At 41.0% G+C, this 23,289-nt stretch overlaps 3 protein-coding genes across 9 annotated transcripts in view; 2 read left to right on the forward strand and 1 right to left on the reverse strand.

Annotated features, from left to right (window-relative positions):
- Window positions 1–8,208, reverse strand: part of cabin1 (calcineurin binding protein 1) — a 44,540-nt gene extending 36,332 nt beyond the window's left edge. For all 4 annotated transcript variants that reach the window (XM_074638749.1, XM_074638748.1, XM_074638747.1 and 1 more), the window contains exons 1-18: window positions 8,027–8,208; window positions 6,633–6,691; window positions 6,378–6,470; window positions 6,169–6,282; window positions 5,285–5,419; window positions 4,970–5,150; window positions 4,749–4,878; window positions 4,491–4,640; window positions 3,892–4,199; window positions 3,608–3,785; window positions 2,991–3,124; window positions 2,679–2,896; window positions 2,492–2,564; window positions 1,997–2,184; window positions 1,746–1,883; window positions 683–871; window positions 339–581; window positions 67–220 (exon numbers count right to left, since the gene is read on the reverse strand). In XM_074638749.1, the coding sequence (XP_074494850.1) occupies window positions 67–220; window positions 339–581; window positions 683–871; window positions 1,746–1,883; window positions 1,997–2,184; window positions 2,492–2,564; window positions 2,679–2,896; window positions 2,991–3,124; window positions 3,608–3,785; window positions 3,892–4,199; window positions 4,491–4,640; window positions 4,749–4,878; window positions 4,970–5,150; window positions 5,285–5,419; window positions 6,169–6,282; window positions 6,378–6,470; window positions 6,633–6,635 (2,629 nt within the window). In that variant the 5' untranslated portion in view covers window positions 6,636–6,691; window positions 8,027–8,208. The remainder of the gene's footprint in view (window positions 1–66; window positions 221–338; window positions 582–682; window positions 872–1,745; window positions 1,884–1,996; window positions 2,185–2,491; window positions 2,565–2,678; window positions 2,897–2,990; window positions 3,125–3,607; window positions 3,786–3,891; window positions 4,200–4,490; window positions 4,641–4,748; window positions 4,879–4,969; window positions 5,151–5,284; window positions 5,420–6,168; window positions 6,283–6,377; window positions 6,471–6,632; window positions 6,692–8,026) is intronic.
- A 1,423-nt stretch (window positions 8,209–9,631) lies between these two features.
- Window positions 9,632–12,288, forward strand: neflb (neurofilament light chain b). Its single transcript, XM_074638720.1, has 4 exons — window positions 9,632–10,785; window positions 10,991–11,115; window positions 11,208–11,632; window positions 11,720–12,288. The coding sequence occupies exons 1-4, from the start codon at window positions 9,700–9,702 to the stop codon at window positions 11,923–11,925; spliced, it is 1,842 nt and encodes a 613-aa protein (XP_074494821.1). The 5' UTR covers window positions 9,632–9,699; the 3' UTR covers window positions 11,926–12,288.
- Window positions 12,289–22,128: 9,840 nt separating this feature from the next.
- dock5 (dedicator of cytokinesis 5) overlaps window positions 22,129–23,289 on the forward strand; it is a 42,469-nt gene continuing 41,308 nt past the window's right edge. For 3 of the 4 annotated variants that reach the window (XM_074638755.1, XM_074638756.1, XM_074638757.1), the window contains exon 1: window positions 22,129–22,304. In XM_074638755.1, the coding sequence (XP_074494856.1) occupies window positions 22,262–22,304 (43 nt within the window). In that variant the 5' untranslated portion in view covers window positions 22,129–22,261. The remainder of the gene's footprint in view (window positions 22,305–23,289) is intronic. The other variant, XM_074638758.1, reaches the window with a different exon arrangement.

Raw genomic sequence — 23,289 nt, forward strand, 5'->3', positions numbered from 1 at the left:
GTAACAACTACCAAGGCAGAAACACCAAGGGAGAACTGAAGGCATAAAAACAAGAAGTCAACAAACCTTCATCATCCCCTACAGATATATGCTGTCGAAGCATACAGTTAAAAGCAGCCTCCTCGTGTTTGATAATGCGGTACAGGATGATCCAAGGCAGAACCGAGAAGAAATAAGGCTCCTTGGGATCGTCGGAAATGTTCATGCTCATATCAATCAGCTGAAAATAAAAAAAACAACCACACAATTAATTGTAATTCCATAGAGGCTGATCGGTTTCTTATCATTAGTGTCAATTTGTTTATGAAAATTGGTGTTGTCTTTGGCTCCCTTCTTACCTGAATTAGATTGTTTGCCAGTCGAGCCATACTAGAAAAGTGGGGGACGTTGCTTAGAAGCTCTGAGTCTTTGATGAAGCAGACCTCAGTGCCATCCAGCAACTTTCCAATGGTACTGACCCACTCCTCCTTACTAGGGGGCGAGTTGTTTGGAGCCGAGTTGAGCTGCTGCAGGGCTTCATTCAGAGCCAGCTCGCTGCACTCCAAACACTGCTGGTAGTCCTGCAGCTTCAACAGCGAGTTCTAGGCCAGAGAGAGAGACCAAATTCAGAGAACCATTGTCAACCATCACACATTTCAAAAGATGTACAAGTTCAAATCGATATTGTTGTAGCATATCTAACCTGCAGTAGCATCAGCTGAGCGGGCCGCTCTGGTGCTGAGCTTACAAACTCCAGAGGTTTATTCCTGCCACCGTAATTAAGAGTGGGCTGCAGCAGGCGCACTACAGAATCAAATTCTGCAGACTCAAAGAGACGCTGGATCTCCTCCAAAGACTGACAACGCTCCAGAGACTTCAGCCTCTTGTCAATCTGTCCATGGGGATAGAGGAAACCCAAAAGAAACCCACTGTCAGAACAGCTAGAAGCTCTTCAAGGGACTTGCTAATAGTTGTTTTTAAAAATAATTTACTATTGCTAAAAATAAAATAGAAATTAAGAGAATAACGGTGCCGTTTACTGAATTATTTTGCTACTTAGAATATCACACATTCTTTAATGGTATCTCAAAGTATGGACTGGCAACATTTTCTTCTTAGAACTTGTGAGAACATTAACCCATTTGTGCCCACAACTGAAATTTCTAAGTACAAATGTGAAGAAATTTTCAAAATCGGTCAAACAGTTTGGCTGAAAAGTGAGTTTTTCCTATCATACTACTATTCTTTGGGCTCATGGGACTACTGTTTTTGCAATAGACTCCATTATATTTTAGGAAAAAACAGTAGTCCTGTGTGTCCAAATACTAGATATAGTATGATAAGAAAATGGCTGTATCTCAGAAACTACAAGGAGCACAATCAAGTATTTGGTATCTATGAACTCATAACAAGTTGAATATCAAAGATATGCACACATATGCAGTGTGAAAATATCTTTCAAATAGAAAACATTTAATAAACACAGTTAGTATTTTTCCTAATTTTTCAAAAATCCTGACTAGTAATAAAAGTGTGATTTTTCATGTGATCTAAAAATGTCAAAGTCGTCCTGTTTGTATAGCTTAAAGTATGTCAGTGCCAAATTTCAAGAATTTTGACTAATCAGAACAAATATTATGGCATTTTCCTTATCATACTAAATATAGTGTCTGGGCACAAATGGGTTATGGACATTTCATTTTAATAACTATTAATAATATGTTGGAAAAAGAGGTTATATTGATAAAAAGACAAAGCTCACTGACCTCCTCCACAGAGATTGCTGCATCTACACGTAGGTTAGGCAGGCTGATGGTGTAATGTTTCCCTTCGGGGGTCTTTGGTTTGCTCTGCAACAGGCCAACACAGACATCATAGCTCTCCAAGGCCAGCTCCATGTCTCCCTGACAAAGGACAAGAAAGACAGACTTACAAGTCACATCTGGCTGACCTGAGGGGGAGAGGACTCATATAATCCAAAGTTAGGCAAAAACAATCATCAAAATATTGACTTTACCTGCAGGGCCAAGAATCGTGCCTTGAGCCAGTAGACGCGCACCATGACGTCCAGCCAGTGCTCCTCAAACAGGTCTCTTTGTGATGAACCCAAGGCCAGGAGTAACAAATCACTCTGGAAGTGCTGCCCAGGGAACTCTGAGTCAGCTGCATCACCGCCGGGACCAATGCTGTTTCTTCTTGGAGACACTAGACAAGGAAAAAAATATAACAAGCCAAGTGTAAACATGCTGTTCCCCACAAATGACTTTCCAATATTTAGCAAATCCTGAATGTTATCCTGTTTAGAACTGTAATTGCAGTGTCCCCTTTAAGTCAGTCAGTCCAATTTTTAAAATGCAAAATAAGCAACAATGACATTTATCACATTTGATATGAAACGGAAAAGTAACAGACATTACAGCACCCCTCTGGGTAACATACTGTAATGCATCAATCAACCACCTTTTGTCCAAATCCAATCAGAAATGATGAGGGTTAGCTCACTGGTACTTACCAGTCTTCCCTTTGTTGTGTAACCATTGCTCCAACTGCAACTCCATGCATGCTAAGCTCATTGCCAGCATTTCCTGTACATGTAGCAGATAGAGACATTTATTAGAGGTTATTGTGGTTGCACACGCTAAAAACAATCTTTATTGACACACCAATAAAATTCAAGTAATCAAGGACTTTTCACTTACCCGGATGTGTTGGTTACTGCAGTCCCGAAGCAGAGGGTTAGGAAGACCACTGCTGTGCTTCCTCCAGTTCTGATAGACCTCCAGCACCACAGCAGTCAGCCCGCGAGGCCACTCAATGGTGAACTTCTGACCCACTACTTTCAGATAGCGCATCATCACGTCCAGTATACCGCCATTGGTCATATTATTGAGCAGGAAGTTGTGGACATCCTGTTGTTCTACAGAAGGGAACGCACAGTTTTTTAATACGACAGAAACGGCAACATAGCACAACAGTGTATTGTAAAAACATATCCACGATGCACCACATACCAGATTCCATGTATTCAACCGAGTCAGCAGGCAAACAACTCCCATGTAGAGGCTGCATGTCTTGCTTCCCGTCACACTGCGCATCGAGATTACTCAGACTCTCGTCATCATTATCAGGGTCAAACTTCTTTAGTCTAAGACAAATCAGCAAAATAGTTTATATTAACAGAACTATAACGAGCTATGTATTCATGTATTATATATAGGGCTGTCAAAGTTAACGCAATAATAAACTGTTACCACAAAACGTCACTAATTTCTTTAACCCATTAACGCAACTTGCTAAGGAGGTTAAAAAATGCTCCAAACTGGCGCTAGATTTTGGTGAGGAAAAACTGGCATGGCCATTTTCAGAGGGGTCCCTTGACCTCTGACCTCAAGATATGTGAATGAAAATGGGTTCTATGAGTCTCCCCTTTACAGACATGCCCACTTTATGATAATCAAATGCAGTTTGGGGCAAGGCATAGTCAAGTCAGCCCACTGACACACTGACAGCTGTTGCTGCCTGTTGGGCTTGAGTTTTCCATGTTATGATTTGAGCATATTTTTTATGCTAAATGTGGTACCTAATCGATTGACAGCCCTCATTATATATTAGGTTTAGTGTAAGATACCTGGAAGGAAGGTATTTAAAAAGCAGTTCCTGAAAATCAATCTTCTCTTCCTTCTTGCATTTTGTGTTTCGAACACGTGCCGAGCGTCGCTTGGCCGTCTCCCCACTATCTTCGACCGCGCGTTTCCTTTTAGGAGCTTTCTTCACTTTATCTGTGAGTGAAACGTCCATTGCTGTCACTGTGAACATACAGTAGGATAAAAAAACATTAAATCTTACAGAATATTAGCTATACAGCGGCTTCAAAAGCAAATAATAATTAGCTTCTCTTTATAAACAACTAACCGACAGGGGGAGCAGAAGTTGTGACCTCCACGGTGGTCTGGGCGGGGGTAATCTGAGGTTGGGTGCTGGGTTGGGGCAGCACTATTGGCTCAGGGAGGGCCATCGGCGGCAGGGATGAGCTGGGGCTGCTGCTCAGCACGGCGGTCTGGACCATACTGACAGGGCTGCTGGGTTGGGGGAGGTTCTGGAGGAAGTTTGGGTCACGGTACTCTGACAAGTCAATTCTGCGGCCAAGGCTCGGGCGTGGTGGCTCACATGTGGTTTGATGTCTGTACATTGCAAGAAGGCTTTCTCCCACATGCTTCCATCTGAAATACAACAACAGCAGTTCATTAATATTAGAGGAGATGTCACTGATTCGCTGCAAAAAAATAACTATTGGCTAAACCAGATATTAGGACCCTCGGGAGAAAAGGTTAACAAAGGGTTCACAAAAAATTGAGCCCTGAAAACAATTACTTCAAAGTCATCAAGCATTTAAGTATAACCTGTTTCTGTATTTTCTATCTTTATTATTATTAGTATTAATTGGTCCTCAGATCCTCAGAAAAACAAACAACATATGCTGAAATGTGATAAGCAAATTTAAGCTAACTCACGAAAGGCAGCGGATGGGCTGAATCAGGACGAGGTCAGGCTTTGGTTCAACGTGAGAGAGAGCCTGTCTGCGCTTCCGTAACTCCAGTGCCTCTTCCACGATGGATTTGCATTCCTCCAATTCCACTTCCACGTAGTGAATAGACATATCACTGCAAATGATCCACAGCACAGCGGTTCGTCAGTGACGTGATAGTATAGAGCTCCAGCTAGAGCACATTCTTAACAGATGGAGGAATTAAAAAGTGAGCTGGTTTCACCATTTCGTGAACATCTGCATCGTGTCCCTCTTCAGACAGGGCTGCTCCTCGAAGATTCTCTCCTTTAACACCAGGCCTTTGGTGTAACAATGATCCCTCTCTAGGGCTTTGGCGATGAAGTACAAACAGCCTGGAAAAATGTATGCAGATGATAGTTACTTTTCTTTCTATACTTGAGCTCTTGCACTAGTAATGAGAGCTTATGAGGATGCATTACATACAGGTGTAGTCGCTGAGTGTGTAGAGAATAGTTATGAGGTTGTCCAAGCAGGGCCAGTGGTCCGGGTTACAGTGCAATCCCTCCTCAAAGGCATGTCGAGCCAGAGGAATGCGCACCAGCCGCACAGCCACTTGACCGATTTTGTACCACATGTTCACGTCAGTGGAATCCAACATAACTGCCTAAGAAAAGAACAGAGCAGAACATATAGTTTGAGAACTCACCACAGTGATATTCATGTGCTTTAAAACATTTAGATAAACAACGCGGTGAAATGCCAAGAATGATTAAACTAGCACTGTTTTATTTGATTTACCTCCAAATAAAACTCCATAGCGGTCTTCAGATCATCCCGCAACGCAGTCATAGTAGCCAAGTTTTTAAAAGTAGAATATTTCAACATCAGCCCGGGATGCTTGAGACCCACTTTCTGATCATCCGAGGGCATGGCCTAGAATATTAGAGGATACATCAAAGTTGGCACCAAACACAGTGTAATGCAGATTCATCTTTAGGCCATCAAGCAATATGAATGATAACACATACAGCTCTTGTACGTGGGCAGTGTTTGTCCTACTACGAAGACAAATTTGTAGTGCATATTGTAAATAGTTTATAATCAGTGAAACTGAATTTTAGGACTTTAAATCAGAATTGTTATCTGGATATCATGAAAAAAATTGGTCTGCACCAAAACAAGTGATAGTCCTCCTTGATGACTAAACAGGGTGTGCTGCTGTGATTATGTGAGAGCATTATGGCATTGACAGTAGAGGTAGACCGATTAACCGGTTCGGCCAATTAATCGGCGCTCCATACACCAACAGGCTCCATACACAAAGTCAAGGTAAAGGGGGAGAAAAAAAGTAACAACGTAACGGGACACGCAACAGAAGTGATCCTGGCCAGTCATACACCACAGAACAGCGCATCGCCAATTGTAAATAAACACATTTTCCAAAGATGTAATCCACCAAATCACACTTCAAGATATCTCTTATGAATGATTAAATTCGGAGTGGTAAAAAACTGATTTATTAAAAACGGTGTATGCAAAGGTAGCCGACTAAGCTGCTGCTAAAGATAAGAAGATATCAGCAGCTTTTTCCTGCTCCAAACTATCGTTATTATATCAGCCTTTAAAAATCCACTATCGGTCGACCTCTACTTGACAGGACTATATACTGTGGGATATTTTACCTCTTTGAGCAGTGGAGTTTTGAGAAGCTCATGATAGGCCTTGGCAGACTCCTCAAACTTGTCATGTTTTTGCAGATCTAAAGCTTTGTGATATAAAGCAAATGCCTCAGCTTCCTGCAGACAGAAATAGAAGAAACATAATCAGACAACTTATTTAGATCTACAGAGGAAAACATATGCAGCAGCGGCGGGTAAGCCTAATATTATACCTGAGCCTCTTTTGTCCGACTCTTGTTACTTCTCAAGGGGTCTTGAGACTCATCAGCAGCTGTCGAAGCAGCATTTAGTGCTGCTATGCGAATCTGTAAATAAAACACAGAAAAAGAGGCAAACATTTAGCAAGTATATATATATATATACAGTATAACTCAGGATGTGGAGCTAGTAAGTGCAGAATAGTGGTAAGGTATATTGATACAAAACAGCAACCATCCAAGGATGCACTCAATAATTAAAAGCCTTACCATTTTAATATGTGGCAAGAGGACCTTCCACCTTCAGGGTTTGTAGCTTTTGATTGTATCTATAGAGATGTATGGAAACCAAACAAATAGAGGAAGATCAAAGCAGGCAAGACAACAAGAAAGAAAATGTAACGGTAACGTTAAAAAACATATAGAGAACCCCACATATATGGAGGACAGATAATAATGCACTATATTAATTTTTAACAGTCTCTTCTGCACTATATTCACTTTTTTAATAGTCGTGTATCACAGCTGTTACCCTGCACTATATTCAGTTTTAAGTTTTCTTCATCTCCTTGTATTTTTATATCTGGTATATTTTTTTGTATTTTGTACTTTGCACAACTAACTTTTTTACTGCCTTTTTACTAACATGTTTTGCACTATGGAACTGTGATGCTGGAAACTTGAATTTCCCTCGGGATCAATAAAGTTACCAATTATCTATCTATCTATCTATATGTATGTATTTATTTATGTATGTATGTATGTATGTCCCATCACCAGACTGTCACTCACTCTATTCTTTCATTTACCAATGTCAGGTGAAAGCCCCTGTATTATTCAGTCACTTTGTGTAGTGTTGAGTGTATTTATGTGAAAGCTTATCTGGCTAAATAGACCCCCAACTTGACAGAGAGAAGAGCAAAGTAACCTGCTGTCGTCAACTGTTATCACTTGACACAATTGCTAATCGAGAGCTAGGGTGCTTTCCAAATCGCATACTTTTAGTACATACTGCAGGTGTGTAATGTTGCATGCAGTATGCATAACATTGTGCCTTTAGTAAGTACTGTGTGTTCCAATACCCATACTACCATACTATTTAGTATGCCATAAAAATATTTAGTATGTCCAAATACATGATATGTCAAATGCAGTATGCCAAAAAATACCAGGATGATGTCCTATACTGCACCAGGTCACATCTTGCAGTATGCAAGCCAGCATGCTTTTTCTGGCTCTTCTGACCCACAATCCTCTGTGCAGGGGATACATGAGCAGGAGGGTCAAAGTTCAAGGTGCAATGTTATCAGTAGGTAGTATGCGTACTGTATGAAACAGTACGTACTAGAAGTAAAAAGAAAAAGTATGCGAACCTTAATGCTAACCACAAAATGCCACTCAAAACTTAGCATGGTTAGCTCAGCTCTTAGCTTAGTTTGTCCCGAGCAAAGTATAAAACTCTACTAGTTAACAACACAACTCCAGACAGCAGGTGGTACGTACAGCTTCCTGACAGACTAGCACATGTTTACTGTCTAACTAACAGCTCACATTGTTCCCTCAGCTAGCTAACGTTAGCTGATATTAGCATTATATAAGCTAACGTTAGCTAGCGTTTCACCGGCTGACCGTTAACGTTATTGTACTAAAGCAGGCTGACTTACCGTTCATTCTCCGGTTTAAACGCATTTGTAACGTGTCTATTACTACTATAAAGACAGCGGACTCTTAAAACCCCGCGGTCATGAGTGGAGGTGAAGCACAGAGCAAGTTAGAAACTTCATTTATTGATTCAGCATCCTTTCTTTGTTGTTGTTAACGTTACCGAGCGTCATGTGCGTCACTGCGACCCGCCAATTAGTAAGGTCGTCGCTCATTGGTCAATACGCTGAAGGGTGTATACATGTGACGAATCAGATGTTATGATATTGGTGGAACCACAGTATCAATACACACACAGCATTGAAATGTCATTTACCACAAAGGTAAATGCTTTTAAGTTACTAATGCAATATAAAAACACCAAAGTAATTATTGAAATTATATAGACAAAACTGTTTTACTTATTTGTATTTATTTATTTAATTTAATTTTATTTAATTTTATTTATTTTATATTTTATATTTTATATTTTATATTTTATATTTTATATTTTATTTTATTTATTATTTTGTTTCCACCTGTGCATTTGGCAATTCTGAAAACAATTTTCTCAAACCTGTCAAAATTGTTTTAAAACATTCTCTTAAAGTATAGATTAATCTGTATTTATTTATAGGCATACTTTTAATACACAGCATAGCACTGAAATGGCATTTACCACAAATTAATTAAAGACTGTAAATTATAACCTAAAAATGTGCATTAAAGACTGTAAAATATATAATCTATAACGGCTGCAGCATATATTTGGTGTTACAAAAAATACAGTTTTCACTGTTCAAGTATGTTTTCTGCAGCCCTAAACAAGTCTGTTCAGAAAGATCAACATTTTCCACTGATAAACTAAACTTGTGAACAATATTCTTTCTTTTTTCAATTTTAAATCATGCAACAACACAGGCCTACATCAGGGCACAGCCTTACTATAGTCTGTGAGACATTGGGTTTATTAAATATGCAGTTCATATGGACTAAATAAGGGAATAACTCGGTAGGGTACCTGAAAATAATTTCTTATACTGTATATCAGTGTAACCTGTATGGTAAATAGACAACCACTAGATGGCAAACTTTTATTTTATAATCCAGTAAATGGTTTTCTCTGAGATTAAGGTGGAGCTTTTTTAATTATAGAATCGACCAAACTGTTTGATATCTAGCTGATTAGCTTGTTGTGAAATTTAATTGTGATACTTAGATCATAGTAATATTGTTATTAATATTCTTATCTAACACAGCAGACTGATGATACAAAACCGCAAAGCAGAGTTTCCTCCCTTCCTCCATCAGGCAGTATTTCAAGAGTTTGTACAGTTACATGACAGATACATTATGTCTTAGTCAGGATTTATTGGAACAACTTCTGCAGTTTTCAGGAGTAACAGTGTACTGTTTTGTCCTCATTGACCCTCTCCGTTGCAGTCCCTTGTTGCTGTACCGCTTATCCCCGCCTCCTCCATCCCCCACACTCATCCTCAGTCACCCCACCCCATCTCTCCCTTGGCTGAGACTGGCTAGCTGGCACCATTATCAATTCCTTCTGTCAGCATGCCTGCAAAAAAAATAGCTTACGTCACAGTCATTACTGGCTCTATAAAAGCCAGTGTAATGCAGATTCACTGTGCAGTCAACCCAGCTACATTCCTAGACGTAGAGCAGGCCGTTATCTCAAGTCATGGCTTCCATCGGCTTTGAACCGTACTTCCCTTCTACTTACAAGAGGAAAGTGGCTGTGCGCAGTGCAGGATATGGAGCTGGAGGATATGGAGCCGGAGGAGGAATAGGATCTAGGTCTGCCTACTCCAGCCACTCCGCCCCGATGACTTCCTATGCATCTTCACGCAGAAGTTATCCAACGCACGCCCGAGCGTTTTCCAGCTACTCCTCCATGCTTTCCGCTCCAGTGTCTGCAGCCGCCACTGAGCTTCGCCTCGACCAAGCAGCCCAGGTCAGCTCTGAGTTCAAAGTGTTAAGGACCCAGGAGAAGGCTGAGCTGCAGGACCTGAACGACCGCTTTGTGAGTTTCATTGAGAGGGTCCATGAGCTGGAGCAGCAGAACAAGTCGCTGGAGACTGAGCTCCTGCTTCTCAGGCAGAGGCAGACGGAGCCGTCCAACCTTCGGGCCCTGTACGAGCATGAGATCCGCCAGCTCCATGCTGCTGTGGAAGAGGCCCGCCACGAGAAGCAAGCGGCCCAGGACCACAGGGACCAGATGGAGGATGTGTTTAGCAACATGCAAAAACGCTATGAAGACGAAGTGCTCGGAAGAGAGGAATCAGAGGGCAGGCTCATGGATGCCAGGAAGGGGGCAGATGAAGCCGCGCTGGGCCGGGCTGAGCTCGAGAAAAGGGTCGAGACCCTCCTGGAAGAGCTGGAGTTCCTGAAGCGCCTCTGCGAGAGCGAGATTGCAGAGCTGCAGGCCCAAATACACTACAGCGCAGAAGTGTCGGTGGGTATGGAGATCGCCAAACCTGACCTTTCCGGCGCTCTCCGTGACATCAGAGCCCAGTACGAGAAACTGGCGCATCACAACCTTAAATCAGCCGAAGAGTGGTTCTGCGACAAGGTGAACGTGATGACAGTGGGCACTTCTCGCAAAACGGACAACGCACGCAACGCCAAAGATGAGGTTGCAGAGTACCGCCGGCTCCTCAAAGCCAGGACGCTGGAGATTGATGCCTGCCGTGGGATGAATGAAGCTCTGGAGAACCAACTGCAGGACGTGGAGGAAAAACAGAGTGCTGAGATCTCGGCACTGCAGGTATGTAACAGACAGTAATAAGTGAACAAGGCTGAAAATATTCTTTCTGTGAAAAAAATGAATTTATTTTGGCAGTTGAGATGAGTCCTAATGCCAGTGTGACCAGTCATAGAGCATGCAATGACACCCCAAAGATGAACTGAGACGCAATTTGCATCCAGCCCATAATGTGCCACTAACATGTCACTTTATCTTTTCTATACAGGATACAATAAGTCAACTGGAGGACGAGTTGAGGGCAAACAAGAATGACATGGCTCGCTACTTGAAAGATTATCAGGACCTCTTGAATGTGAAGATGGCCTTGGATATTGAGATCGCAGCCTACAGGTAAGTGTCGTGCTGTAATTTAAATGGATGCCATCAACACCAATAATTCAGCATCTCGTTTACATGATGTGATGTGTGTATTATTCTGTTAGGCAGCTCCTTGAAGGAGAAGAGAACCGTCTAAATGTGGCGGGACCGGGGTCCTTCAACGTTTACTCCCAAGCCATGTACGGCACTCCGTCCTACGGAAGATCCCAGTTCTCCACGCAGTCTCAGCTGAGCTCTGCACCTCAATACCTGCTGAGCTCCGCACCTCCATACCTGCTGAGCTCCCGCTTCTATACTTCATCACTCTCCACAGAGGAGACAATATCCGCGAGCCAAGCACAGCAGGCGGAGGCCAGCCCTCCTCATGAGGAAGACGAAGAGGAGGAAGAGCAGGTGGAAGAGGAAGAGAAGGAGGAAGAAGAGGAGGAGGAGGCAGAGGGAGATCAGGGAGAAGAGGAGGAAGAAGAGGAGGTGGAAGTAGAGAAGGAGGAAAAACAAGAAGAGGGAGTGGAAGAAGCAGATGGAGAAGGTTAGTGTTGTTATTTTGTTTCATTGATGTGTGCATGTGTGTAGTAAATTAATTCTAACTTTCATCCCCCCCCTTTTGGAAATGAAGAGGGTGAGGCAGAGGATGGAGAAAAAGAAGATGAGGAGGAAGGAGGAGAGGAGGTCCCGGCTCAAAAAGAGGAGAAGGACGCCAAGCAGAAAGAGGAAGAGGGCGACGAAGAGGGTGAGAAGCAGCAGGATGAGAAGGAAACTGAAAAACAAGAGGAGGTGGAGGCCGGAGAGAAAAATGGAAAAACAACTGAGAAAAAAGTTTAAATTCAAATGCTTTAAATGATACCTTCTCCGGTGCTTGTACAGAGATATCTGTCTAATTCAAACCAAATGAAACATGTTGGTGAACTAACTTGAGTGACCAACAGCATGTGCGCAAACTGTACCAGCAAAGACATGAAAACGCTATAAAAGCTAATCAATTAACTGATGGGGATAGGATGTGACTGGATTTGTTTGCAACCCTAACACCTTTGTGCTTTACTGTCACCGACACATGCCTGTATACGACCGTCTGTATGTGCAATACCCACTATGAGATGCCTTACTTTGAATCCTCACTTAGTGCTTTAAATCCATGATGTGCTGTGTTGAACTCCAATAAAGCCTTGAAGCCTTGTCAACCCAGAGCTGGCCCCGGGCTTTTCATTACCAACAGGAACGGCTGCAATGAAATGTCAGATCAAATAACATTTAGCACAAATAAACACATTAGCAGAAAATTATATTCAATGTCTGAGCTCTGTGACTCACTCTCACAAGGGAGGATGGATAGTTTTACTCGCTAATTTCACTCAGGATGTTACTTTCTCGATGGAGGTTAATGGAAAAAGCACATAGATGGCAGCCAAAGAGCCCTCGGCTTCTATCCATATTGATAAATCAGTCTACAATTGACTGGAAGGGAGGGCTGCAGCAAACCAGTAAAGTCAGCAAGTCTGGATCGCTTTAGGCTCTTTAAGCAAAATACACCAAACCAAACTGACTGATTAAATGCATGAAAAACACACAAAAATCACAGCATATCAGACAATATTAAGCTTCACTTTTTCAACATGACCTGCCAATAAAACCTCATTAAATTTCTCTTGACTTTGCTAAACCACAGTCCAAGTAAGAGTTACACTGGCGTTTTTTTTTTGTCTTTATCTCCAGTCAGCAGGTCGTCTCTGCCCCCAATGAGCCTATACAGTCTCAGTGTGTGATCAGTGAGCTGACACCGGTGTTTTTCCTGCTGCCTCACCCACATCACTGTCTATAAATCAGGGCGCACTGAAACCTTTATGACTCAGCTAGTCTGCTGCACCAAAGAATCTGGCCAAGTGTCAACTCACACAGGACAGCAAGAGAGAGAGAGAGAGAGAGAGAGAGAGAGAGAGAGAGAGAGAGAGGAGGAGAGTGAGCTATTTCATTATTTCATTAGGGAGAGAGAGGTTGAGGAGGAATTAGAGAGAGTGGAGAGGCAGAAAAACATCTTGCTGCACTAAACCTTGACAGAGGACAGACTGTTTTTTTACCCAGCGAAGAGGTGGAGAGACCGGGGGCTTCCTTTAGGCATCTGCAGAGATGCTCTCACAAATGAACCCCCAAACACACACGCACACAAACACAGGAGGTGTTTTCTGGATGTGTATCTGAAGCACACTTTGAAATATTGCACAACATATGCGCATAACTTCACTTTTTCTACATGTGGTACGTGTTCTGGCCCATCTGTGGCCCCAAACTGTATGCAATCTGCTCTCCTGCTCCATCCTCCTTGTCCTCACTTTACCCCACCCTGAGCTATTATCCTCCTCCTTCTGTTGCTACACTATACAGTAAGGACGGACCCAGCCCAAAGGAGCACTCAATTTAATCACTAGAAATTCCACTTTGCCAAGGATTTGGCTGTGCTTGCTCACACCATTCACCACTCAAAGAGATAGCAATACGGTAAATGTTTTCTTATTGATTTAGAAGTACACTGGTGATGTACTACCACGGGCTGGATTTTAATACACAAACCACCCTGCAGACAGAATGCTGAAGTAGTGACAGAGCTCTTTACAATAGATACAGTAAACCACCAGCAGGATTTATAGATACTCCCTCAGGTGCTCATAATGTATCACTCGTGTCGCATACAGCTATGGCTTGCGAGTGTGTGCGTGCAGCGTGTGTGTCAGGGCAGCAACCACAGTAAACGCAGCATATCAAAGGAAAGCTGTATTATTTTTATCGCGTTTGATCTCTCAGATATTGAGTTTCACCCCCTGTTTCATCTGTCATATTTGGGGCTGTGAACGGACTGGTATATAAATCTTATAACTCCCTCTTCCTCTTGTGGGCACACACTATGTCAGAGGGAAAGAGGCCCATCACTGAGGCCCCGCTGAGACCTCCCAGACGAACGGTGCTTTGATGAAAAACAAAGAGCTGAAGGTACAGCAGGAGATGTCGGCAGCAGCTCCTGTAAAAAAGTATCAGTGTTGTACAGTTACCCCTAAAATAGTTCGCATAAAAGTTTCTAGATCTGACTCCCACAGGAAGCTTCCAAAGTCAATAGCATATTCTAGGTACGGCTGTTAATATATTAAAATATTTAATTGCGATTAATTGCATGATTGTCCATGATTAATTGCGATTAATCGTAAATTAATTGCACCTTTATTTTAATCTGTTCAAAATGTGTCAAATATTTAATAGACTTATCAACATGGGAATGCTTGCTTTATGCAAATGTATGTATATATGTATTATTGGAAATCAATGAACACAAAACAATGACAAACATTGTCCAGAAACCCTCACAGGTACTGCATTTAGCATTAAAAAATATGCTCAAATCACAACATGGTAAACTGAAGCCCAACAGGCAACAACAGCTGTCAGTGTGTCAGTGTGCTGACTTGACTATGACTTTCCCCAAACTGCATGTGATTATCATAAAGTGGGCATGTCTGTAAAGGGGAGACTCGGGTGGGTACCCATAGAACCCATTTTCATTCACATATCTTGAGGTCAGAGGTCAAGGGACCCCTCTGAAAATGGCCATGACAGTTTTTTCCTCAAGCTAGTATGACATGGTTGTTACCAATTGATTCCTTAGGTTCTCTAGTTTCATATGATACCAGTATCTTCACTCTAGCTTTAAAACTGAGCCTGCTACAACCTAAAAATCACAAGTTACGTCAATGCGTCAAAGAAATTAGTGGTGCAAATATACTACAATTGTTCATTGTCAGGTATGGGAAAAAGCTGACATCATCTATTTCTAGAATTTAACAGCACGTTGTCTAAAAACTGGCTTGGTCCCAGAGTCATGAAACATTGTCGACATAAGGAAAAGAATATCAGCTTTCCATTATGCATATTTCATTTCAGGAGGATACAGAATACAATGAGTGACTGTTTTGGACTCAATGTCAGAAATCTGATCTGCAAACCAGAGTGGCAGCAACACAGGTTGTTATTGGCTTTTGTTGTGTACTCACATGATAACATTAAAGGGGAACTACGCTCATTTTCAAAATTCATAAATGTTATTCCTATGGTCTAAGACAGTCCAAAAAATATCAGTAAACATGAACAAGTCTTTCCAAAATTCCAAAACTAGAGTTCTAAAACTCAAATGCGTAATGTCATAGGGTATAAAGTGTGTAACTGCTCCATAGACAATGAATGGGGAGAGATGTTATAGATGACATTGAGAGCACCCAGGGGGATGTTCTGAGTATATGGGTACAATTTCTGTTTCACAACTGAGAACACTACAATAGAATAAAGCTCATTTGAGTATAAAAAAGAAAATAAACATTCTGTGGATCCACAAAATCAGCCTCCCATTCATTGTCTATGGAGCAGCTCCAGACTTTATACCCTATGACATCACAAGTTTGAGACTTACATCTCTCATGGCTTTGAGAGAGAGTTGCTCATGTTCACAAATATTGACTGAACTTTACTAAGCAATGGAAATAATATATTGGAATTCTTAATTTGGGTGGCGTTCCCCTTTAAGTTTACAACCAAATGGATGCTGGGGTGAAATGCTGCACTTTAGTGTCCCCAGAAGGATCCTGCAATAGAAAAACATATATCTGCATTCAATCTTTTAATAAATATTGGGAAAACAGACTCAAAAACCAGAGTAAAAGCTTTCCACGCCTTTGAAAAGATGATACTTTCACCTTGAGAGAAGCACTTGTCATCCTGGATATGCGTTTTAAATTGTTAGGTGTGTGTGTGTGCACTCCTCCCAGACTGCGAAGGCCCCCGGTCCAGACAGAGAGGGTGGTCACGCCGCAGTCTGCCCTTTTTGGTTGCCAGACAGCCACGCTTTGTCTATCCACAAAGAAAAGGAAGTCTTAGATAAGAGTTGTGGCTCCCTCTGCTGATCTCAGAGAATCACCTAATTAAAAAGGCTCCGTCGAACAAGCCTACGCATCGGCCTGGAGGACGGCACACTGAGACTATTTCATTTAAAAAATGTGACTCTTTCTCGCTCTAAAAATAGACGCTCGCTTGTCTTGGTGTACACAGTTTTCAGATGGCCTTGTGTGCCCACTACAGGAGTACAAAGGATGCTTCACTGAGTCAGATGGAGACAAATGTGGGAGCCTCCGGGCACATCCTTTCTCATGCATCACAACCTGGAAATGAGATGTTGGACTTGTGGATATAAATGTGCCATAGCCCGAACATACCTGCAGAAGACTGATTCTGTGATCACACGCATTTTTAACACTATATATTTCCTGCTGTCATGGCTGTATTTCTTCAGGCTGAGCTGCAAGTGAGACCTTTTCTGTGTGAAATAACACTTTATATGGCCTCTCTCACACAAAAATATATCGCATCATGTAGGTGTGGATATTAGTAAAGAAAAATATTGACAGCTTGCAGCATTACAGTGACCCTGCATGGTGACGCACATATAACGTCATGTGGCGAGCACTAAAGAACCAAACCTTTTATATAACATTCTGTAGAAAAGTTTGGATGTACTTGCACCAAAAAGTCAACAGCAAATCTGCCCGAGGATGTTGCGCCCTTGTGCCCAGATAGCGCATTGACCTAACATTGCAGGACCAGGCTATTACCTGATTCTGCTGCCAGACAGCCAGGTGGACGCTGAGGTCCAATTTGCCTCTGGCGTCATGCATCCTGGCAGCGGACCCATAAATCCATTAGGCCTTTTGTCTGCTTTTATCTCAGGAATTGAACACCTCACTGAAGGCTACAACCGGCGTGTTAGAGCTCTACTACCACTCAGCAGTCTCTGGAGGATGGTAGTTCCTCACATTATAGAAATCACAGTTCCCTGAGTTTAATGTCAGCCACTGAAGTCAGCCACTGAATAACGGCGGAGTCAAGTCAGGTCAAGCTTTATTCAAATAGTCCATTTCATACATATGGATGCTGGATGTGCTTCGTCTTTGTGCATCCCATAAAAATAAACACGCACAGGCATATTCACTCATGCATGTACGCTCACAAGCTAATCAAATGCTCGAGAGTCAGTGTAGGAAGGTGGATGGTAAATAGGGAGCATATGTATTATTATCTCAGCTGTCTGTCACAGTGAGAAGCCCTTAGGCGAATTAAACAGACAAAAACAGTAGCGTCATCTCTTTTTTTTATCAACAATAACTACAGCCCACTCTAACTACAACACTTCTTCACTTTCATACAGAAAGTGAGAGCAATCAGTCTTTATGTTTAGCCAGGGCCGGCTTAAGGCATAGGGCCATATAGGCTGTCGCTTATAGGGTGCCACCTTCTGGGGGGCGCTGGTCGCCCTCTAAAGAAATATAAAATTAAATAATAATAGTTTTAAAATTAAAAAGGTCAGTGGGGGCCCTCATTTTCTGCATTGAGGTAACAAATGAACAAATAAATAAAGAAAATAAAGAAATACAATTTCCAGCCCCGTAACTCTCTTTCTCACACCTTTTCATCTGCCCAGTTGCACTTATTTGTTAATAAAAGTGTAAATTGTTGTGAAAAGTTATTAATGAAAATAAAAATCTTAATTTCTGTCTTAATTAGGTTAGAATTTTTAAGTTATAGCTGACTTAGGAGGTTGAATAATGCTCCAAATTTACGCTAAATTTTGGCGAGGAAAAAATGGCAAGGCCATTTTCAAAGGGGTCCCTTGACCTCTGACCTCAAGATAAGTAAATGAAAATGGGTTCTATGGGTACCCACGAGTCTCCCCTTTACAGACATGCCCACTTTATGATAATCACATGCAGTTTGGTGCAAGTCATAGTCAAGTCAGCACACTGACACACTGACAGCTGTTGTTGCCTGTTGGGCTGCAGTTTGCAATGTTATGATTTGAGCATATTTTTTAATGTTAAATGCAGTACCTGTGAGGGTTTCTGGACAATATTTGTCATTGTTTTGTGTTGTTAATTGATTTGCAATAATAAATATATACATAAATCAAGCATTATTTGCCCACTCCCATGTTGATAAGAGTATTAAATACTTGACAAATCTCCCTTTAAGGTGCATTTTGAACAGATAAAAAATGTGTGATTAATTTGCGATTAATCCCGATTAACTATGGACAAATGTCTGATGTGTGTTGTGGTTTACCCTGGGTGGGCTCCAAATCCGAATTTCGCCCAGGGCGCCAAAAGGGCTAGAGCCGGCCCTGCGTTCAGCTGTTCTGTATCCACATGTGCAACTGTTTCTATTTACTTTTTCACATCCGCACATGGTTAGACAATTTTTACCACCATTACTAAAATGCTGCACCTAGTCAGGAAGTTCTAATAGAAGGATGTCTGACTCGTAACACTCAATCTGATCTAACTTAGAAGATGAGGGGAGTGTTGATCTCCTGGGAAGACTCAACCTGTCTATTCCTACTGCTTATGGAGCATTCAACTGCGGACGAACTCTAGAGTTCAACTGTTTGTCAAGTTGTCACACTCACTAATGCGGGACATGCACGCACCGACACCAGCACACCATCTGAATTTAATGTTTTCTCTTTAAAGATTCTGTGGGGGAAGTAATAGTTTCAGCCATGCCACAACAAAATGCAACACATCTTTGATGTTTTACTCAGTCTATTGTATGCAATAGCACAAAGCAGTCAGGGGATGGCAATATTGTATTCCTTTTTGCACATTTGATTGTTTTTTAACTTTTTACAGTTATAGCCCAAAAGGGACTCTTCACATTTGATAAGACGAGTGAGAGATTTTTGCCAAAGGAATAAAGAGAATCGGAGGTGAAAAGGGCAGATTTGAAGCCCTCTTACAATAAATTCTTATGCAGCGCAGCCAGAAATAGGTCACAATAATCATGTGGAACAGCTCAAGCCATAACCTTGGAAATTCTACATGTAGCTGCAAAATACATGTCTAGTACCTGATTTTCAGGATGAGCTCAGTCAGTGTGTTTGAATCCTTTTGTTGTGCAAGGTTTGTTAAACACAGAGCCGGAAGTAAATACACAAAAATTACATATTTATGTTTCTGTGTAACTATGTGTTGGAAAAAGGCAACAATTCAAAAATGTTATTATCTAAAGGCATCATTTTTTAAAAATGTCTGTTTTTGTGATTATAGTCTGGTCAGTAAAACGTCTCTCACAATGCTGTTTTGCAGTTGCCATATGTTCAATAGCTTTGTCCTTTTTATTCAATAATAGCTGTCAATCAGACTGTGCTGTATTGTGTTAGTACTAATTCATCACAAGCTGTGTTTTAAAGCACCCACATCACAATAGATGGGGAAAAATGGACATATCACCCTGCCAAAGGGAACAACAAAAGCACTGGATGACTGAACATTATTGACAGCACCATTTGGCTGACCAGTGGCAGCAGAAAAAACACACATGATGGGCAAACAAAAGGCTAAGTGGACTACCAGATCGCAGCCAGCAGCTGTAAATTACTTCACTGTGCAGGGAATGGAGGGCAGTGGGCGTTATTTGTGAAATACTGGCCGTGGTGAAATGACATTCAAATTAAAGTCAATAGTTTCATTGAAGTTTAACACAATTGTCTTGTCATACTTTCATTTGCTTTTCTGAGCAGTTATAGTCTGCACAGTTACTTCAAATATAGCCCTTATGTGAGTATGATTATGTCCCAGGTCTAGTCCATTTATGCTCAATAGGCAGGGCCAGCTGAAGGCATAGGTCATACAGGCGGCAAGGAGGGTGAAAATAGGAGATGTCACGCGTCATCATTACGTCATATCGTTGGGGTACAACACATGCGTAGTTTTCTATATTGAGGTAACAAATGAACAAATAAAGAAAGAAATATAAAAATACATTTTTCACCCCTTTTTCACTTTTTTTAAAAATTATTTTAAATTGGAAGAACATTGCAAGGCATGTAACTCCCAGAGCAAATGAGTAGTCTTCTATTTTTTCATTCATTTTTCCCTCCCGACCCCCAACAGTAAAAAAAGGAATTAACCAATATCACACTAATGACATCAGTTACAACAAGACTTAAAGCAGCGGTGACACCAAAATTAGTGAAACACTACGCACATGAAATAATAGAGCACATACAATATACACACATACCCACAAAATATATAAAGTAAATTAAAAATGAAAACAATGACAAAAAATAAAGAGGCTCAGTTGTCACAACCAGGAGGTTAGAGATTCAATATGGTTTAGGAGAGGTTTCCAAGTCTCGGTTAATCACGGTGTTCTGCGGTCCAAATCCAAATTTGGCCTAGGGCACCAAAAGGGCTAGAGCCTGTCAATAGGTCTCCTTTAGAGCAGTCAATGTGAGCAGCAGCATGGTGTTTGCAATTCAATCTCATTTTAAATTAAAAACAATAACTTGGTAATAACTTATTTATGACACATCTGTGATTTATAACTCTGGTTTCAATTAATTTTTCTCCTCTGGATTTTCTAATGGTGTGTTTCTAAAAGTGGTGGAGCCGACCCCATCAGGAGTCCTTGAAGCAAAATGAGAGGACAGGTCAGTCTCATTATAATTTCCCTGAATTCAATTTGAGTTCATTTGAGGATTTATGAGGAATATGGCTACAGTTATCGATTGACTGAAGTGTAGGGTAAAAACTGCAGCTTCACGGACGAGGTTCCCCTGGATCAGGGGTCAGCAACCTTTACTATCAAAAGAGCTATTGTAGGCAAAAAACAACAACAAAAAATCTGTCTGGAGCCGCAAAACATTTGAGCATTGTGATGAAGGTAACACAGTTTATAGTCTAAGTATATAGTATATAAGTCTAATACAGTGAGGGCCCAAGTGAAAATGTACTACGGCGTATTAGGGCCACATTGAGGGGAAAAAATCGGAGATTTCCAGAATAAAGTCATAATATTACAAAAAAAGTCGTAACATTACAAGAATAAAGTCGTAATATTACGAGAAAGAAAGTCATAATATTACAAGAATAAAGTCGTAATATTACGAGAAAAAAAGTTGTAATATTATGAGAATAAAGTCATATTATTACAAGAATAAAGTCGTAATATTACGAGAAAAAAATACGTAATATTATGAGAATAAAGTCATAATATTACGAGAAAAAAAGTGGTAATATTATGAGAAAAAGTCAGAAGTTTACGAGAAAAAAAGTGGTAATATTATGAGAATAAAGTCATAATATTACGAGAAAGAAAGTCGTAATATTATGAGAATAAAGTCATAATATTACGAAAAAAAAGTGGTAATATTATGAGAAAAAGTCAGAAGTTTACAAGAAAAAAAGTGGTAATATTATGAGAATAAAGTCATAATATTAGGAGAAAAAAAGTCGTAATATTATGAGAATAAAGTCGTAATATAATGAGAATAAAGTCATAATATTACAAGAATAAAGTCATAATATTATGAGAAAAAAGTCGTAACATTATGAGAATGAAGTCATAATATTACGAGAAAAAGTTGTAACATTACGAGAAAAAAAGTTGTAAAATTATGAGAATAAAGTTTTAACATTACGAGAAAAAAAGTTGTAATATTATGAGAATAAAGTCATAACTTTACGAGAAAAAAAGAAAATAGCACGTAAAATTTGTACTTTATAATTCTATGACTTTATTCTCGTAAAATATTATGACTTTATTCTCAAAATCTCCGATTTATTTATTTTTCTCCTCAATGTGGCCCTAATACTCTTGTCGTACCATAGACCTACAACAATGATAAATAAAAATACAAATATAAACAAAAAAACAGTTATTCATTTCCATTTTTATAAATCCACAGGGAGCCATTGGAGAGGAGCTAAAGAGCCACCAGAGAGGAGCTAAAGAGCCGCATGAGGCTCCAGAGCTGCAGGTTGCTGACCCATGTAAAAATGTCTGTGGTGTGGTGTGGAGTTGTTGTTGTTGTTGTTGTTTTGGGGGGTTTGTGAAGCTCTCACAGTTCACGCCTCTCCTCCTCTCTCTGTCCTGTCCTCCCAGCAGTGAGCGCCTCCTCTCTCTCTCTCTCTCTCTCTCTCTCTCTCTCTCTCTCTCCTCCCCCGTTTACAAGCCATGATGGCGGAACTGTAGAGCTCAGGACGAGCAGGAGTGCACCGCCCGTCCTCGTTTATACCAATTGTATATAGTTATTTATTTATTAAGACAACTTTACGCCTCTCCCCCCGAAATGACCCGCTGGATTCCCACTAAAAAAGAGAAGTATGGAGTCGGTGAGTGTTCAGATGTTGCTGCTACGTTTGTGTTTTTAGCTGGTGGGAAGCTCACCGAGTCAACTCCCAACTAACTTCACTGGAAAGAGGGCTGTGAAGTTGGGAAAGTTATTATTGTTGTTGTCGGTGCATGGAGGGCATGGACACTGTTTGCCCAGCTGGGTTTTTCCACACACTTTTTTTCTTCTTCTCTATATTCACCCTCCTTGTTGTCCTATAGATATATGACTTATTGTATAACTGTCCATAATAGGTGGTGAGGAAAAAAATGGAAAAGAGCCAAGAGTTCAATGAGCATACCAGTCATTCTTGTACTTAACCTCACTGAGCTGACTTGTGGAAGTAGTAGTGAAACTTAAATGAGTCCTCATTTTGCTGGCAGGTCCCTGGCAGCCCCCCCTCAAGGACTCCTGTAGGGCCCCACATGGGAGCCACTGCTGGGACTGTATGCATGTCAGATAAGAGGACAGGATTTGCATAGACATTGGGGTTTGTCAGTGTCGCTTGGCTACACTTAACCCTACGCTATAGGGCTTAACTGTGTCTGTCTATCTTATTCAGGACATTAAGCACTTTTTTTTGTGTTCCTTTCCATTTTTTTTAATGCAATGGCTTGCAAAAATAAGGTGTGGCCCTGTCACATTTGTGGGCTTACTTTGCTGTGCATGCATGTTCATGCTATCAGGTAGTCCTCCGCCACGCCCTCAAGGCAAATCAACTTGTAGGCTCTGAGAAATTCCTCTCAGGTTTTACTGTAATGGGTTAAAGCAGTAAAGCAGTAGTTAGGATGGTTTTTTTTGGCATCATTGCGCAAAAATACCATTATAAGCTTTCCGGCATATTGTAATTCAAGTGTTCTAAGAGAAAAATAGACTTCTGCACTTCCTCATGGCTCTGTTTTTAGGCTTAAGAAATCTAGCCCGTGTCAGGAGGCTTTGGCCAATCACAGGTCATTCCCCGGTCGTTTCTATTGAGCGTTCATTCA

This window comes from Sebastes fasciatus, chromosome 6 (genome assembly GCF_043250625.1).
Source record: "Sebastes fasciatus isolate fSebFas1 chromosome 6, fSebFas1.pri, whole genome shotgun sequence".
In the NCBI taxonomy this organism is placed as follows: Eukaryota; Metazoa; Chordata; class Actinopteri; order Perciformes; family Sebastidae; genus Sebastes; species Sebastes fasciatus.

What these genes read in the sequence shown, in the direction of transcription:
- neflb (XM_074638720.1), top strand. Translation starts at nt 9,700, where the DNA reads ATGGCTTCCATCGGCTTTGAACCGTACTTCCCTTCTACTTACAAGAGG. An exon ending in ATTGAGATCGCAGCCTACAG is followed by an intron (nt 11,116 to 11,207) that starts GTAAGTGTCGTG and finishes TTATTCTGTTAG; the next exon opens with GCAGCTCCTTGAAGGAGAAG. An exon ending in GGAAGAAGCAGATGGAGAAG is followed by an intron (nt 11,633 to 11,719) that starts GTTAGTGTTGTT and finishes TTGGAAATGAAG; the next exon opens with AGGGTGAGGCAGAGGATGGA.